The 16,941-nt window shown below is 42.3% G+C and overlaps 1 protein-coding gene across 3 annotated transcripts in view; it reads right to left on the bottom strand.

Moving 5' to 3' along the window:
• The window catches only part of TMEM255A (transmembrane protein 255A), a 68,773-nt gene that overhangs the window by 33,192 nt on the left and 18,640 nt on the right, over nucleotides 1-16,941 (bottom strand). For 2 of the 3 annotated variants that reach the window (XM_049872518.1, XM_049872520.1), the window contains exons 3-5: nucleotides 10,892-10,954; nucleotides 8,666-8,755; nucleotides 1,739-1,807 (exon numbers count right to left, since the gene is read on the bottom strand). In XM_049872518.1, coding sequence (XP_049728475.1) covers nucleotides 1,739-1,807; nucleotides 8,666-8,755; nucleotides 10,892-10,954 — 222 coding nt within the window. Of the gene's footprint in view, nucleotides 1-261; nucleotides 334-1,738; nucleotides 1,808-8,665; nucleotides 8,756-10,891; nucleotides 10,955-16,941 lie in introns of all 3 variants that reach the window. The other variant, XM_049872517.1, reaches the window with a different exon arrangement.

Here is a 16,941-nt window from a genome sequence, read left to right as displayed (position 1 = left end):
TGGTGGAGCTTGCGTCCGAGGCAAGTCATTCTCATTCTGTAGCTGGGCTCATGTTCAGCCCCAGACACAGCCCTCAGTGCCCCATCCCTGAAGGGTGGAGATAGAGAGGAGAAAGGACAGATGGAAGGACGGACGGAAGAACAAATGGATGGTAAGAAATGAGGATAAGAGGGAAGGGAAAATCAGGGTATAGGAGGCCAAAGGGTCAGGTGGGAAGGAAAACAGAGGGGCTGTTACATGCACTCTGAAGTACAATAGTACCTCTCTAGCTGCCTGGGTAAGGTTCCTCATAACCCTCGCGGAAGGAGAATTTTTGGTTGAGGAACTTATGACCTTATACAGGAAAAATAGGGTTAGGGGGACCAGGGTTACAAGTGAACCTACGGAAATCATTATTCATATTCTTACAGTCACCAAATTAGCACAAGAAAGCTATCACGATGAAATCAAGAGAATAACAGTGACATTTTACACATCTTGAATTTACAAGAACTTTTAAAAAATGGCAAAAATTAATTTGCATTTACTGTCTCTTGTTTGTGATACATTTTCCAGGCTCTCTCTGCCCCAAACAGAGGCAATGAAGCACTTGTAAATTTGTTTTGCTTTGTTATAGAGAATATTCATAGTAAACAAGTACTTTTGTCTATATTGGGACTTTCATCCAAATGCACACTGCCCTTCTGATAAGCTGCTGACCACATACACGTTTCCATTCCCCCCCCCACCCGAGAATAGTTCAAAACTGGTAAACTTGTGGTTGGAAAGAGAAAAAGGAGGCAACTGGATGGCAGAGCCATCATAGAGGCATTTGCCATGCTGCCTGGGGAGGAGGGCCATCGCTTTGCCTAACTCCAAGGACACCATTCACTTTGTACTTCATGCAGTGGCCATTTTACACCCACCTGCCTCCTTTTCCTCCACCCAATCGTAAGTCTACCATTTTTCTGACTATTCTCAGGAGGCTTAGCTTTCAATGTGAGGCTAATAGAGTACCAAATTATCAAGGTTCCAGGAAGCATCTGGTAGAGTTTCATATAAAGGGACCTCTCAGTTGGGGAGAGGTTATTGTGTACTGAAATGAAAGCCCTCCAAAAATGACCTGGAGCCATGCTCTGCTTCACTGCCCACTGCCTCCGGTTCTGCCTGAGGTGGCATGGAACACAAGGTGGACTATGTGGGGCAGAAGAGAGAGACCCCTTCCCACCCAAGCATGATTAGGCTGACCTCTTGGGGGTTCGCTAGAGGGGTGAGGATGCCTTTAGCCCGATAGTCCAGGTCTCCCCAGTGCCTCAAAGTAGACTAGGCTTCTCAGTTCTTGTTCACCCTCCTCCCTAGTCCAAGTCTAGTGCCTTGGTGGGGCTCCCACTATTCTTCCAGCTGGACACCAAGTCCAGGCAACTGAACCATCATCCACAGAGATGGAGGATGGGCATGCCCAGTGGCTTCTGTACTCTCATCTGTCCCTCTTGAGATCAAAGCCACACACTGGGCAGCTGCCAGCTGAGGTCAGAGGGGCAGCTTGTGGCCACACAACAAAGTAAATCTGACCAGGCTTCTTGAGGCTCCAACCTATGACCGTGGCCTCATTAGTACTGTGCTATGACCCACGAACAAATCAGCTACAGACTCCTAGCAGCAAGCCTCAGGCCCGTGAAAAGGAGTAAACGAAAGGGGATTTCAGGCAGAACAGGAGACTTTCCTTGGAGGCAAGATATGCAGCCTCATTCTGGCTCACCTCCTCGGCTTCCTTCTGGGATGTCTTGGGGACATAGTGGCACCGGTTAGCATAGAGTGGTTTCAGGTCCTAGAAAAAGAAACACCAAATCAAAGGAGTTTTGCCTTTGGAAAATAAAGCAGCAGGTGCTCTGCTTGGTAATACAAGAGTTGAACATACACACACACACACACACACACACACACACACACGCACCCCAGAGCAGGCAGTGGGCTGGGTTCATTTCTGAAAGTTTCCCACTTAGGGAGCCTGAGAACCTGAGGATCAGATTAAAATGCTCGAATAAACTGCTTTCTATTGGGATATTTGGTTTATGTGGAATTAGGAAATTGAGAAATGGGTTTTGTAAGATTTCATCTCTGGTTTTTTTTTTTTTTTTTTGACTTCTGGTCTTTGTCTCCTTGCGAACAGTCTCCAGGGAACAAGACTGAAAACTCTAGGTTATTGCGACATTACACTCCCAAATGGAGGAAGTCAAAGGAACCGGCTCTGACAACGAGGTCTCATTATCACCTGGGGACTGGACTGGGGCGGGCTGACGTTGACGTGTACTCCCTGCTGTCATTTCTACAGCTTTTTCAGGAGGAACAGCTCAGGAAGCAAACCCCACGGGGTCGGGGGGGGGGCAGGCAACTAAGGAGACCATTGTAGATTTTAACTCAACTAAAAACTGAGCGAAAGGGCATTTTCACTCAACTACACAGGTTACAAAAAGGCTCCTCCCCTCCGCCCCCCCCCAAAAAACCCCAAACCTGTTGCCATCAAGTTGATTGCAACTCATAGAGATCCTATAGGACAGAGTAGAGCTAACCCATAGGGTTTCTAAGGAGCAGCTGGTGGATTCAAACTGTTGACCTTCTGGTTAGCAGCCACGGCTCTTAACCACTGCGCCACTAGGGCGCCAGATAAAGAGAGTGGACTCCAAAAATACTGCTAAAGCCAGAAAACTCACATGGGGCTCAAGGACAGTTGATTTGCTCTGCTGACTTGGCCAGCTTCCTGGTGAGGGAGCGCTCAGGCATGGAGTTTAACAGAGGCAAGCCAGGGGATGCTTGCGGGCAGGGGATGCTGTTCACTTCCAGGGCTGATACTAAGCATTCCCTGAGTAGGAGGGGGCTACTGCCAAAAGCAGATTAAAAACCAAAAAAAAAAAAACAAATCCGTTGCTGTCGAGTTGATTCCGACTCATAGCGACCCTATAGGACAGAGTGAGAAATGCCCCATAGAGTTTCCAAGGAGGGCCTGGTGGATTTGAACTGCTGACCTTTTGGTTAGTAGCCATAGCACTTAACCACTACACCACCAGGGTTTCCAAAGGCAGGTTAGGACAGGGCAAGTACTTTATGCAAACTAACCTTATGGGGTTTGGCAGAAGTGTCATGGCAGAGGGACATTATCTATTGTTCCCCTCTCTCCTGCCCCCTCTTTGCTACTTCCAATAACACTGGTGGGTGCTTTTCCCCACACATCTGATTTAACATCTCCTATACTTGGAGCCCTGGTGGTGCAGTGGTTAAGAGCTCAGCTGCTAACCAAAAGCTCAGCAGTTCGAATCCACCAGCTGCTCTTTGGAAACACTATGGGGCAGTTCTACTCTGCCCTCTAGGGTCACTATGAGTTGGAATGGACTTGATGGCAACAGGCTTGGTTATTTTTGGTTTGTTTTCTTTTATACTTGTCATCGAAATGTCTCGTGACCCCCAACCTGCCACTCTACCAAGGACCTAGGACTTTCCATCAGCTACTTCTACATGAACTTCCTGGCTTCTCAGTGTTGTGAAAGTGCATTGCCCTGTTGGCTTAGCCTGGAGTCAGGTTAAAGAGGAATGAGGTTTCTCAAGCTCACACCTCAAAAAAATCAAACCCATTGCCTTCGAGTTGATCCCAACTCATAGCGACACTATAGGACAAAGTCCAACTGCCCCATAGGTTTTCTAAGGCTGTAATCTTTACGAAAACAGACTGCTACAGCTTTCTCCTGTGGAGCGGTTGGTGGGTTCCAACAACCAACCTTTCGGTTCACAGTCGAGTGCTTAACCACTGAACCACTAGGGCTCCTAGCTCACACCTAGCAGGGCAGATTTTCCATGTTTGGGTAATGGCAGAGGTTTTTATTACCCTGCTGAAAGGAAAGCTTGACGTTGATGTACTGGCTGTAGCCTTCCTGGCTTCTTGGTTAGGCAAAAAGCATTCAGCCACCAAATGTCCTAAATGAGGACAGACATGTGTGATGGTTGCCCATTTGCTGCCTCTGGCTGCTATTCTGCACTGAGGTCCTAGAGAAGGAGCAAGCTCAGGCAATTGGGAGTTGGGAGAAAGGTTGCATAGACATGGCTCAGCAACCTTTTAAATCTGGAGGGCCACCAACTATGGAGAGAGGGGTGGAAATGGAAATTACTTTATGTTGAGTGTCTACTCTGTGCCATGCCCTCTGTAGGGCAAGTTCATATCCATTATTTCACGTCATCCTCATGCTAACCCTGAGAGGTAGGTTATTATTATATCAATTTGACAGAGGAGGAAACTGAGGCACAAGAAGGTGAAGTGACTTTCCTTGCAAGTTAGTGTCTGTATTAGAGAAAGAGGAAAGGAAGAAAGTATGAGACAAGAGAGAGAATGAACAAGATACATATAGATGGATGTGAGAGAAGGTAGGTCTTGAGAGGAAACTCATATTGACTCAAGCCAAAGGAACCGGGGAAGATGATGTCAAAGGGCCTTGACAACAGGAAAGACTGGCTCTAACCCACCCAGGCAGTCCTAGGGTCCAAATGTGCTTTTCATTTAAGTTGGCTGACAGATATCATCATAGATGAATAAAGCTCCTTCCTCAAAAATCCCTGGGTGTCAATGAGTACTGGAAGATGGCTTAGGGCAGGTACAGTATAAGCAGAAAGATTTCCTTAAGATTTATCCAGCCTTGCCCCAAGCTCCTGAATCAAATGTTATGCTACAGGCCACTGAACTGCATGCAGTACAGATAGCTGAGAGTCAGAGGCAGGTAGGTGATAGAGGAAAGTTCCAGTAAATATAACTTGGATTTGTTCCCACTGCCTTTGACTAAGGCCAATGATCAAAAACATTAGGAGTGTCAGGGAAATGCAAATCAAAACCACAGTGAGATACCACTTTCATATCCACTAGGATTCTTAGAATAAGAAAGTCAGATAATAACAAGGGTTGGTGAGGATATGGAAAAATTGGAACCTCCTATTTTTACTATGTTGTTGTTGTTGTGTGCCATCGAGTTGATTCCGACTCATAGCGACCCTATATGACAGAGTAGAACTGCCCCATAGTGTTTCCTAGGCCATAGGGTTGCTATGAGTTGGAATCGACTTGACAAAAACGAGTTTGGGTGTTTTTTTGTTTTTTAATCTTTACAGGAACAGAGCATCAGGTCTTTTCTCCCATGGAACAGCTGGTCGGTTCAAACTGCCAAACTTTTGGTAAGCAGCGGAGTGGTTAACCATGGTACCACCAGGGCTCCTTGGGGTTACTATAAAATTCCACTCCCAGGTATATTCCCATGATGCATCCCTAAGATGAATGGAACCATATGTCCACACAAAAACGTGTACCTGAATGTTATAGCAGCATCATTCATAACAATCAAACAGTTGAAAAAACCAGAGTGTTCATCAACTGATGAATGGTTAAACAAAATGTGATCTATCCATAGAATAGAATGTTATTTGGCCAATGAAGTACTGATACATGCTACAACATGGATGAAGCTTGAAAAAATTATGCTAAGTGAAAGAAGCCAATCACAAAAGACCATGTACTATATGATTCCATTTATATGAAATATCCAGAATAGGGGACTCTATAAAGACAGAAAGTAGATTAGTGGTTGCTTAGGGCTGGGGTGATGGGAGTTTAGGGGGCATAATAGCTAAAGTGTACATATTTTTGGGGGGGTAAGGAGAATGTTCTAAAATCAACTGTGGTGATGGTTGCATGTACCAGTGAATATACTAAAACCCACTAAATTGTATGCTTTAAGTTGGTGAATTATATGGTATGTGACTTATATCTCAATAAAGCTTCTTTAAAAAAAAAGCATTCGAGTTAGAGGAAAGGGAAAAGGAGGAATCCATTTTAGCTCATAATGCCACCAAAATCTACTTCAGGCTTCTCGGCTGCTAGGCCCATGTTGCCATGGAGACTGCCTCAGAATAAATACTGCTTGTCAAATAGGGATAATAATGTCTGTCCTACATACCTAACAGGGTTGCTGTGGGTCTCAAATGAGATAATAGATGTGAAGGCGCATTGAAGAGCTAAATGCACTACACGAAAACAAGGGATTACCGTCATTAAGATGGCTCCTGTTGAATACAAAATAGCATGCATTTTATGATTGACTGCAACTATGCTACAAAAATAGGTGTATACTGAAAGGGTAATATACAAACATGAAAAGAATTACTATGTTAGGGTGGTGGGAATATGGGTGTTAAAACTTACTGATATGTTATTTGCCTTTTTAAGAAGAAGGCAAAGAAGGAGATGGCTGCACTTAGTTAAAGTCAGAAGGGATGAGTCTGATATAGGGACCTATGTTTATAATCCTGGTCCTGAAAGAAAACCAGGCAAAGGATTTCTCTTCCCAATTCCTTGTTTTGCCCTCTGCCTGGAAATGATCTCCTGAGATGCCATTTCAGAAGCTGCTTAGGTGGCAGCACTGCCCATGTGAGTTCATCTAATCTTGGCAAATGAAGGACAGAGTTTTTTTGTGTGTGTGCTTTAAGCAAAAGCTTACAATTCGAGTCAGCTTCTCATGCAAAAACTTATACACACATTGTTATGTGACCCTAGTTGCTCTCCCTATAATGAAACAGCACACTCCTCCTCTCCACCCTGTATTTCCTGTGTCCATTCAACCAGCTCCTGTCTCCCTCCGCCTTCTCATCTCACCTCCAGAGCGGAGCTGCCTACATAGTCTCATGTGTCTACTTGAGCCAAGAAGCTCACTACTCACCGGTATCATTTTATGTCATATAAAAGATGTCATATAGTCCAGTCTAATCTTTGCCTGAAGAGTTGGCTTCAGGAATGGTTTTAGTTTTGGGCTAACAGAGAGTCTGGGGGCCATAACCTCTGGGGTCCCTCCAGTCTCAGTCAGACCATTGAGTCTGGTCTTTTTACTGGAATTTGAGTTCTGCACCACACTTTTCTCCTGCTCCGTCAGGGACTCTCTGTTGTGTTCCCTGTCAGGGCAGTCATTGGCAGTAGGTGGGCACCATTTAGCTCTTCTGGTCTCAGGCTGATGGAGTCTTTGATTTATGTGGCCGTTTCTGTCTCTTCTGCTCATAATTACCTTGTGTCTTTGGTGTTCTTCATTCACCTTTGCTCCAAGTGGGTTGGGACCAATTGATGCATCTTATATGGGCACTTGCTAGCTTTTAAGACTCCAGACGCCACTCACCAAAGTGTGATGCACAGCGTTTTCTTAATAGATTTTATTATGCCAATCGACCTAGATGTCCCCTGAAACCATGGTCCCCAGACCCCGCCCCTGCTACTCAGCGAGGGAGTTTTCTACCCCTGTCAACACGTTTGGAGGAGGGTCCGAAAACAGGAGGGTTGGAATTTAAATAATAATGTCTCAAATCGTCCCTCCCTAGATCCAACCACACCCATGCGGTTCCCCCAGGGTAACCTTAACCATTAGCTAAAACTGAAATGGAAGAAAACACTTTTGGACCCAAAGAAGATTCTGATAATGCAATTTTGCTCCAATTCAATTGTTTATGAAACATAATTTCCGACCAGTTCATGGGATGTTTTCATTTTCGTTGTTGATTCCGTTTTGTTTCGTTTTGTTTTAAAGGAGTATTTGGGCTTGCTGTGGGGGCTCAGCAAGTTGTTGCAGTTCACTCTTCATTTTGGTGTGTGGACCACACTAGGACTTCCTGGGCCCTGGGCACTTTTGCCTTCATGGGCCCCTTCCTTCATTAAAAGGAAAAAAGTTAAAAAATCATAATTTATGATTGCATTGGTATAAAGATGAATATATTTATATTATATATTAAAACTGTTTTCAACCTAAAAGTTCACTGTTTCTCTTCTGATTTGAAAAGAAATAATAACATCTTCATGGACCTCTAAAAGTATTATAGGTCCGAGGCACTGTGCCTAATGGAGAAGTTGGCCCTAGGCCAGATGCCTGGAATAGTATGATATGAAATGTGCTGGAAGAAGACCGAGGGCTCCTGTAGCGCTAAATAGGAATGCCCTTAGCACAAGTTTGAGCTTCAGAAGTAAAATAGTCCTTATGAGGCATTTGGCACCTGAACTCCTGGACTGGGCTCTGAATGGAGGCTCTTCTAGCTCTAGGACTTTCTCTGGACCCCCAGTTACATCACTACTCTCCAACCACTGTTGTAGGGACAGCAAAGTTCAGGTGTCTGAGAAAAATGACTCTGTCCTCAAGGTCTGCTCTTATTGCTGGTGAAGAGGAGGTCAGCCATTGAAAACTTCAAGGCTCTCAGGAAGTCATGTGGCTTCCTGCTGCTCTCTCCCTTCCCCGGGCCCCCAATACAGCATATTGGTTCTGAATTCTAAGCCATTCCTCCAGCCCTAATGCCCTTATCTTTGCCTTTTTAAATGACTCACACTTCAAAGGCCTAGCTCCATCCTGACCTCCACTGAGAAGCCTTGCCTGACTTCTCGAATCCACCATAAACCACTATGGCACTTAGAGTTCATACACCCCTCCAGCTTAGACACAGTTCTCTAGATGCCTGTGTGTCCATCAGTGTCCTTATCTTAACAGTAAGTTCCTTGAGACAGCGATCCTGTCTTCTCCATCTCCTGTACCCTCACAACACTTAGCACAGTGTTGAACATCCAGCACACACTCAAGGCAGCCTTGCTTTATTGCACATTTTTTTTCAATCCAGGGCTAAAAATACTCACGATGTGTCTGGCAGCAAAGACCCCATCGACTATGGCACAACAAAAAGCTGCAATCACACCAAAGCTGATAAAGACAATAGAAGCCACCAACTGCAAGGGGAACAAAACAAAAAGTGTCTGTTAGTCTTCCATTCTTGCTGCTTCAGGAGACAGGGCAATCCCCAAGAGACTGCAACCCAAAGGAGACTCTGGCCTGCTACCCTATGGGAATGCTCTTCCCAGTTAGGCAGGAAGGCAGGATGACTAGGAAGGGTGTGGGAGGCACAGAAAAGGTCAATGAAGCACTTTTTACATTTTCAGGGTAAGCTAAGAAATTCACTCTGTGAGCACCAAATGAAAAGAGGAGGCTTGCCGGCATCCAGCATGCTGTCCGTGGAGGAACTACTTGACTGCATATCTTTCATCCTCAGACTCAGAAAAATGTTGGACCTTTGACATCATGGAGTTCAACCCCCTGTTTTATTTATGCAGAAATGGAGACACAGAGACTGGGAATGGAAAAGCCTGGTGCCCACCAACTCCTAGTTCAGTGTTTTTCCCAGCCCCTCATACTGCTACTTGATGGTATATCGGGCCTTGATAAAGGTAAGGATGATTCTGGGGCCCTGCACAACTCTACATGGCCTTCTGAATCACTAAGGAAAAAGAACATTCAACTTTTAAGACTTAAATGTCAAGGACATTTTATAAGGGTTGACTTGAAACTGATAAGCTCTGTGTGGTATATATGGAAACTCTGAAGTAAGAAAAACATTTGCTTGAACCAGACCGCCCTACTCTCTGATCATGTTAAATAACAGAAACTTTCCTAATAAGTTATCTTCCATGTACAAAGGTAATACTACAAATCAATGTGGGGTAGGTGTTTTAAGATGTTTCCATGGGCAGGGCTAGGTGCTTCCTGAGTCTCGCCTATGCTGACCCTCAAAACAAGACAGAATTACTGCTTTTCTTCCTTCAGGTGTTTGGGGAAAGAATTGGGATGGGCAGGGGGATAACATGTCATTAAGCTGCTCTCCAGGTGGAAGGAGGAAATCAAAGTCATTGTCACCCTAGGGTTCTTCCACCTCAACAGGATAGGAGGAAATGCTTATATCCTTTGGAAGTTATTCAGAAACCTCTTTCAATAAATCTCACTTCACAACACTGCAGAGAACTGGTAAATAATGGATGAAATATTTCATGAAATTGGTATTATTAGCTATGCTATGATCAGCTCTACAATTACAACACCCCCATTATTTTGAATAATTTAAGCCCAAAGTGCAAACACAACTGGCATGGGGGTAGTCCAGGTGAAATGGAAGAAGAAAACTATTAGAATTCCCCTGAGGGTTATTCCCCACATTGCTGAGGGAGAACATATGGTTAGAGTTCTCTGTCCCTGGAGCTATTACGTTTATCTGATTAAACTTGCTCTTAAATAGACTCCATTATGAAAGTTGTGATACCACAGAGACTTGTACAAGTGGAGCCTAATCAGTCCACCATGTGACCACTCACCAGGCATCTTGATTTACAAACCTACAAAACTGCAAAATGCTTGCAACTTGTTCTGCACCTTCTTCCCTTGCCCTCCAGGAAGCCTTCTCAGACTGAGCCAGGAAAATACAACAGCTTGCCCTTGTAGGCCCCATTAGGACATAGAACATATGCTCATTCTTCCTTTCAACCTTACAACATACTGAGCTTTGAACTATGGGTAATGGAAATATCTTAGGTTGGTTTCATCCTTTGATTTCTTCTGTGTGCCCCCAGAACATTTGTTCTCTTAATCCAAGTTCCCTAGATTGTAATCTCCTAAAAGGCAGGAATCCTCTGTGAAAACTTCCCCAAAAGATTCTGCATCAGAGAGGAGGATGTGACAGTCACCAATAATCCAGGGCTGCAGCAATGGAAAGCACAGGAGCAAAGACGTTCTAGGTGAAGATGATAGCCTGAGCACTCCTTTGGAAGTGAGGAGGAAAACAAAGGGCAAGATCTAGAATATTCTATCCCTGTGGCTTAAGAAGACTAGTTAGGCCACTGAGGCAGCATCAGGTAAGATGAGAACAAGTCCCATCCTACAGGGTCGCTGTAAAACAATTCCCTGGAGGCTTAGGAGAAAAGGCAAAGTAACAATTTCTTTTGTGGTCCAATTTGGCAACCTTAAGAAATGTGTTACTTATGCATATAAATATTGAGCTTTTCAGATGCGGAACTTGATTCCATAGTGATGAAACTTACCATCTGCCGTTTGTTCTCAACAAGGTTCGATCCGATGATTCCAAGGAATGATCCAAAGCCGAGCTGCAAAGCAACATGGCATACATAGAGAGCATGTGGGAAACAGTCTGACCACATAAGCATTCCAGCTCCTGGTGTACGATAATGGAAAACAACTTGGGTAGAGATGCTAACAGTTCTACCCTGTCCTATAGGGTTGCTACGAGTCAGAATTGACTTGATGGCTACAGATTTGGTTTTGGTTTAGAGCTGCTAAAGCCACATGGAGCTGTTATGTACACAAATACAGCATGTACGATAAAAGTATCTCCTCCCACCATTTTCCAATTATGCCTTGTAGATATGAGTCACACCTAAAAAGAAACTCATGTAAAAAGTAAAAGTAAAGGTCAACCATAGCTTTTCGGAGCCTGTCTCTCTCAATTTCAAAATCCATTACCTGGCGCTTGACTGGTGAGTCAGTAAGAGGCATATAATGGTGAAAAGCATGTGTTATATTCTAATCTTTATCTTTTTTGAAAAGAGTCCTTCCACTCGGATGCATGGATTACAAAATAAGGTTTGCAAGAGCAATTTTTGATGCGTCTAGCACATTAATCAAACCCAGGAAGTACTTCAGAAATCAGCAAGCACCTTAACCCAGACTGGGGGGAGAGGGAGGAAAAAAAGAAAACTTCTTTTGAAAGCCTATACTTGTGGTTGACCCACTGCAATTTATGTTAGCACTTATTCACCTCTTCTTCCATCTCTGCTTCATTTATGGACAGAAAGCATTCATTAAAGGGTGAACAGAAATGGCAGTGTAAAACCCTGAAAAACAATTTCCCTGTCTAAGTGGCTGGGATGATGGCTCAGTGTAGCAGATCCCACTGCCCTCTCAGCTCCACCATTAGTGAACTGAGTCTGCCAGTCTTGGCTGCAAATGCTCGCTAACCAATGACTGGTGATGGGGATGCAAAAGGAACAAGTAAAAAGTGGTGAGAATGGACCAATAAATCTTAACACAAGTTCAGTGGTGTAGTTATATTTCTCTTTAACCTCACTGCTGGTCTGGGTTTCCATCTATAGCCTTACCTTGGCTCACGGGGGCACCTGTTTCAGTCCCAGGCCCCCATGTATGGTAAGGAGTGCCTTACAGCTAGGGTTGTAAATATAATGGACCTGAGGGCGGGGCAGGAGCTTGGTGGAGCAGTGTAGGGGCCTGGGTGGTTGTTTCAGAACCCCAAGAATGAAAGGGAAGGAATGAATGTGAATTTCTAAGGACTCATTCTACCAGGCCACTCAGCCAGCAACCCCTCTTGGGAAATAGAAGCTACAGTACATGAGGGTATGTATGATGGGGGGAAGAAAGGGAAGAACATTCCATGCCATCCATGACTCTACTGAGAATACTCCCATTCAACAGCTAAACTAGGCCTAAATTTGGAACCCTCATACATTGCTGATGGGATTGTAAAATGATGCAGCCACATTGGAAAGCATTCTGACAGTTCCACAATTAAACATAAGAGTTACGATTAAAAAAAACGCAGTAATTCCACTCCTAGGTAGGTTCTCAAGATAATGAAAACATATTCCACACTTTTTCCACCTCTTATTGAAAAAGTTTCTAAAATGTAAGTCCATGTTCCTGCATATCTCCCATCTGGTCATATTTCAAATGTAATTAAAATGTGTTGCTATTAAGTATAGTGATTAAAACCTGATTATCAGACTTGCCTGGGTTCCAACCCCAGCTTTTCCACTGATGGCTGTGCAACATTGAACAAATGGATTAACCTCTCTAAACCTGTTTCCTCATCTGTAAAATGGGGACCATAGTAGTGGTTACCTTACAGGGCTTTTGTGAGGATCAAACAGGATGATGGATTCAAATAACTTTGCACAGTGCCTGGCACACAGTAAGCACTCAACAAGTATTAGTTATTACTCCAGTGATTAGTATGACCATTTTATTCAAGACACTTCAGTTTGGAATAACTCTAGCCTGAAGTGAGCTGAAAAACTCTATTACTATTTGTTGTATTTCATAACAAGAGAGATTCCCTGTTCTCTCTTACCCTCCTCTCTCCCCCAGTACTCTCCGCAGGTTTTCTTTTCTTTCTTTTTTTTTAAGGAGGCATTCCATGAATAGTTTATGCTTATGATACTCTGGGCTACTCGTGGAGATTGAGAGAAATTTGGAGGCAGCTTCATACATGGAAAATAAGTCCTTTTACCCAATAGTCAGTCAGCTTCCACAGATTCCCACTCAATGACTTCTGAACCCCAATAGTAGTCTTTGCCCTACGATGGGAAGCAAAGACATTCACCGTTCCTGATGCTCTCAAATAAATCTCTGATGGCAGTGGCCAGAAGAGGTGGGCTGCAATCTTGTGAAACTGACTGGAAAGACATGGCACTCCAGGACTGGGAATCCCAGGCCAGCCAGTTACTTCATTCAGTTCCCTTCCATTTTATTCCATTCTCTTCTACTCTAGACCATTCATTTTTCTAACATTCATTGAGCACCTCTATGTACATGGGGTCACCCTGAGCTAGAATCAACTTGATGGCAACTAACAAGAACAACAGCATGTGCCAAACATTGTAAAGCTCTGGAGAAATAGAGAAGAGCAAGAAGATATGGCCTCTCTCCCCCAGAAGCTCACAGTCTAGTGAGGGAGATATAGACTGTGCATTAACAATGCCCAGTGAAATGACTTATTTAAAAAATTGAAGGAAAAACATTGCCAGCCAAGAATCAAATATCCAGCAAAACTGTCTCTTAAATATGAAGGTGAAATTAGGACATTTCCAGATAAACATAAGTTTAGGGAATTCATAAAAACCAAACAAAAACTACAAGAAATACTAAAGGGAGTTCTTTGGTTAGAAAATCAATAATATCAGGTATCAATCCAAGATTAGAACACTGCGCAGAGCAATCAGAAGTCAACCCAGACAGGGAAATAAAAAAAAAAAAAGCAAGATTTTTTTTTAAAAAAAGCTCAAAACAAGGTAAAAACAATGTTATTATATAAAAGAAGACAACATTAAAACAATAAAGAGGGACTAAGAAATGTAATCATAGACCTTCCATATGGAGAGGAAGATATGGTGATACAAAGAAATAAAAGTTAGGTTTAAATTTAGAAAAATAGGGGTAAATAATAAGGTAACCACAAAGGAGACAAACTATACTACTCATCAAAATAAAATACAAGAAAAAAATAGAGACTCAGCAGAAACAAAATCAACAACAATGAATATGAGGAAAGGACAATATATAATCTACTCAGCACATAAAATTAAGTGGGAAAAAGAAACCGTCAACAACACACACAAAAAGACATCAAAATGATAGCACTAAATTCATACCTATCCATACTTATGCTGAATGTAAATGGACTAAATGCACCAATAAAGAGACACAGAGTGGCACAATGGATTAAAAAACAAGATCTGTCTGTATGCTGCCTTCAAGAGACACACCTTAGACTTAGAGACACAAACAAACTAAAACTCAAAGGATGGAAAAAAATATATCAAGCAAACAACAATCAAAAAAGAGCAGCAGTGGCAATACTAATTACTGACAAAATAGACTTTAAAGTTAAATCCAGCATAAAAGATAAGGAAGGACACTATGTAATGATTAAAGGGACAATACACCAAGAAAATATAACCGTATTAAATATTTATGCAACCAATGACAGGGTTGCAAGATACATAAAACAAACTCTATCGGCATTGAAAAGTGAGATAGACAGCTCCACAATAATAGTAGGAGACTTCAACACACCACTTTCGGTGAAGGACAGGACATCCAGAAAGGAGCTCAATAAAGACACGGAAGATCTAAATGCCACAGTCAACCAACTTGACCTCACAGACATATACAGAACACTCCACCCAACAGCAACCAAGTATACTTTCTTTTCTAGCGCACATGGAACATTCTCTCAGATAGACCACATATTAGGCCATAAAGCAAGCCTTAGCAGAATCCAGAACACCCAAGTATTACAAAGCATCTTCTCTGACTATAAGGCCATAAAAGTGGGAATCAATAAGAGAAAAAGCAGGGAAAAGAAATCAAACACTTGGAAACTGAACAATACCCTGTTCAAAAAAGACTGGATTATAGAAGACATTAAGGATGGAATGAAGAAATTCATAGAATCCAATGAGAATGAAAACACTGCCTATCAGAACCCTTGGGACACAGCGAAAGCAGTGCTCAGAGGTCAATTTATATCAATAAATGCACGCATCCAAAAAGAAGAAAGGGCCAAAATCAAAGAATTATCCTTACAACTTGAACAAATAGAGAGCAACAAAAGAAACCCACAGGCGCCAGAAGAAAACAAATAAGAAAAATTAGAGCAGAACTAAACGAAATAGAAAACAGAAAAACAATTGAAAGAGTTAGCAAGACCAAAACCTGGTTCTTTGAAAAAATCAACAAAATTGATAAACCACTGGCCAAACTGACAAAAGGAAAACAGGAGAGGAAGCAAATAACCCAAATAAGAAATGAGATGGGCGATATTACAACAGACCCAACTGAAATTAAAAGAATCATATCAGATTACTATGAAAAACTATACTCGAACAATTTGAAAACCTAGAAGAAATGGATGAATTCCTAGAAACACACTACCTACCTAAACTAACACAAACAGGTAGAACAACTAAATAGACCCACAATGAAAGAAGAGATTGAAAAGGTAATCAAAAAACTTCCAACAAAAAAAAGCCCTGGTCTGGACGGCTTCACTGCAGAGTTCTACCAAACTTTCAGAGAAGAGTTAACACCACTACTACTAAAGGTATTTCAAAGCATAGAAAAGGATGGAATACTCCCAAACTCATTCTAGGAAGCCAGCATATCCCTGATACCAAAACCAGGTAAAGACACCACAAAAAAAGAAAATTGCAGACCTATATCCCTCATGAACTTAGATGCAAAAATCCTCAACAAAATTCTAGCCAATAGAATTCAACAACATATCAAAAAAGTAATTCACCATGACCAAGTGGGATTCATACCAGGTATGCAGGGGTCGTTCAACATTAGAAAAACAATTAATATAATCCATCACATAAATAAAACAAAAGACAAGAATCACATGATTTTATCAATTGATGCAGAAAAGGCATTTGACAAAGTTCAACACTCATTTATGATAAAAACTCTCAGCAACATAGGAATAGAAGGAAAATTCCTCAACATAATAAAGGGCATTTATACAAAGCCTTGGGTTTTATACAAAGCCAACAGCCAACATCACCCTAAATGGAGAGTCTGAAAGCATTTCCCTTGAGATCGGGAACCAGACAAGGATGCCCTTTATCACTGCTCTTATTCAACATTGTGCTGGAGGTCCTAGCCAGAGTACTTAGGCTAGATAAAGAAATAAAGGGCATCCAGATTGGCAAGGAAGAAGTAAAATTATCTCTATTTGCAGATGACATGATCTTATACACAGAAAACCCTAAGGAATCCTCAAGAAAACTTCTGAAACTAATAGAAGAGCGCAGCACAGTATCGGGATACAAGATAAACATGCAAAAATCAGTTGGATTCCTCTACACGAACAAAAAGAATATCGAAGAGGAAATCACCAAATCAATACCATTTACAGTAGCCCCCAAGAAGATAAAATACTTAAGAATAAACCTTACCGGAGATGTAAAAGACTTATACAAAAAAAAAAACTGCAATACACTTCTGCAAGAAACCAAAAGAGACCTACATAAGTGGAAAATCATACCTTGCTCATGGATAGGAAGACTTAACATAACAAAAATGTCTATTCTACCAAAAGTGATCTATACATTTAATGTAATTCTGATCCAAATCCCAATGACATTCTATAATGAGATGGAGAAACAAATCACCAACTTCATGTGGAAGGGAAAGAGGCCCCGGATAAATAAGGCATTACTGAAAAAGAAGAACAAAGCGGGAGGCCTCACTTTACCTGATTTTAGAACCTGTTATACCGCCACAGTAGTCAAAACAGCCTGGTACTGATACAACAACAGATACATAGACCAAAGGA

The sequence above is a fragment of the Elephas maximus genome, chromosome X, assembly GCF_024166365.1.
Source record: "Elephas maximus indicus isolate mEleMax1 chromosome X, mEleMax1 primary haplotype, whole genome shotgun sequence".
Lineage (NCBI taxonomy): Eukaryota > Metazoa > Chordata > Mammalia > Proboscidea > Elephantidae > Elephas > Elephas maximus.
Note: the sequence above shows the minus strand (reverse complement) of the source record. Positions and strands in the feature narration are given on the sequence as shown.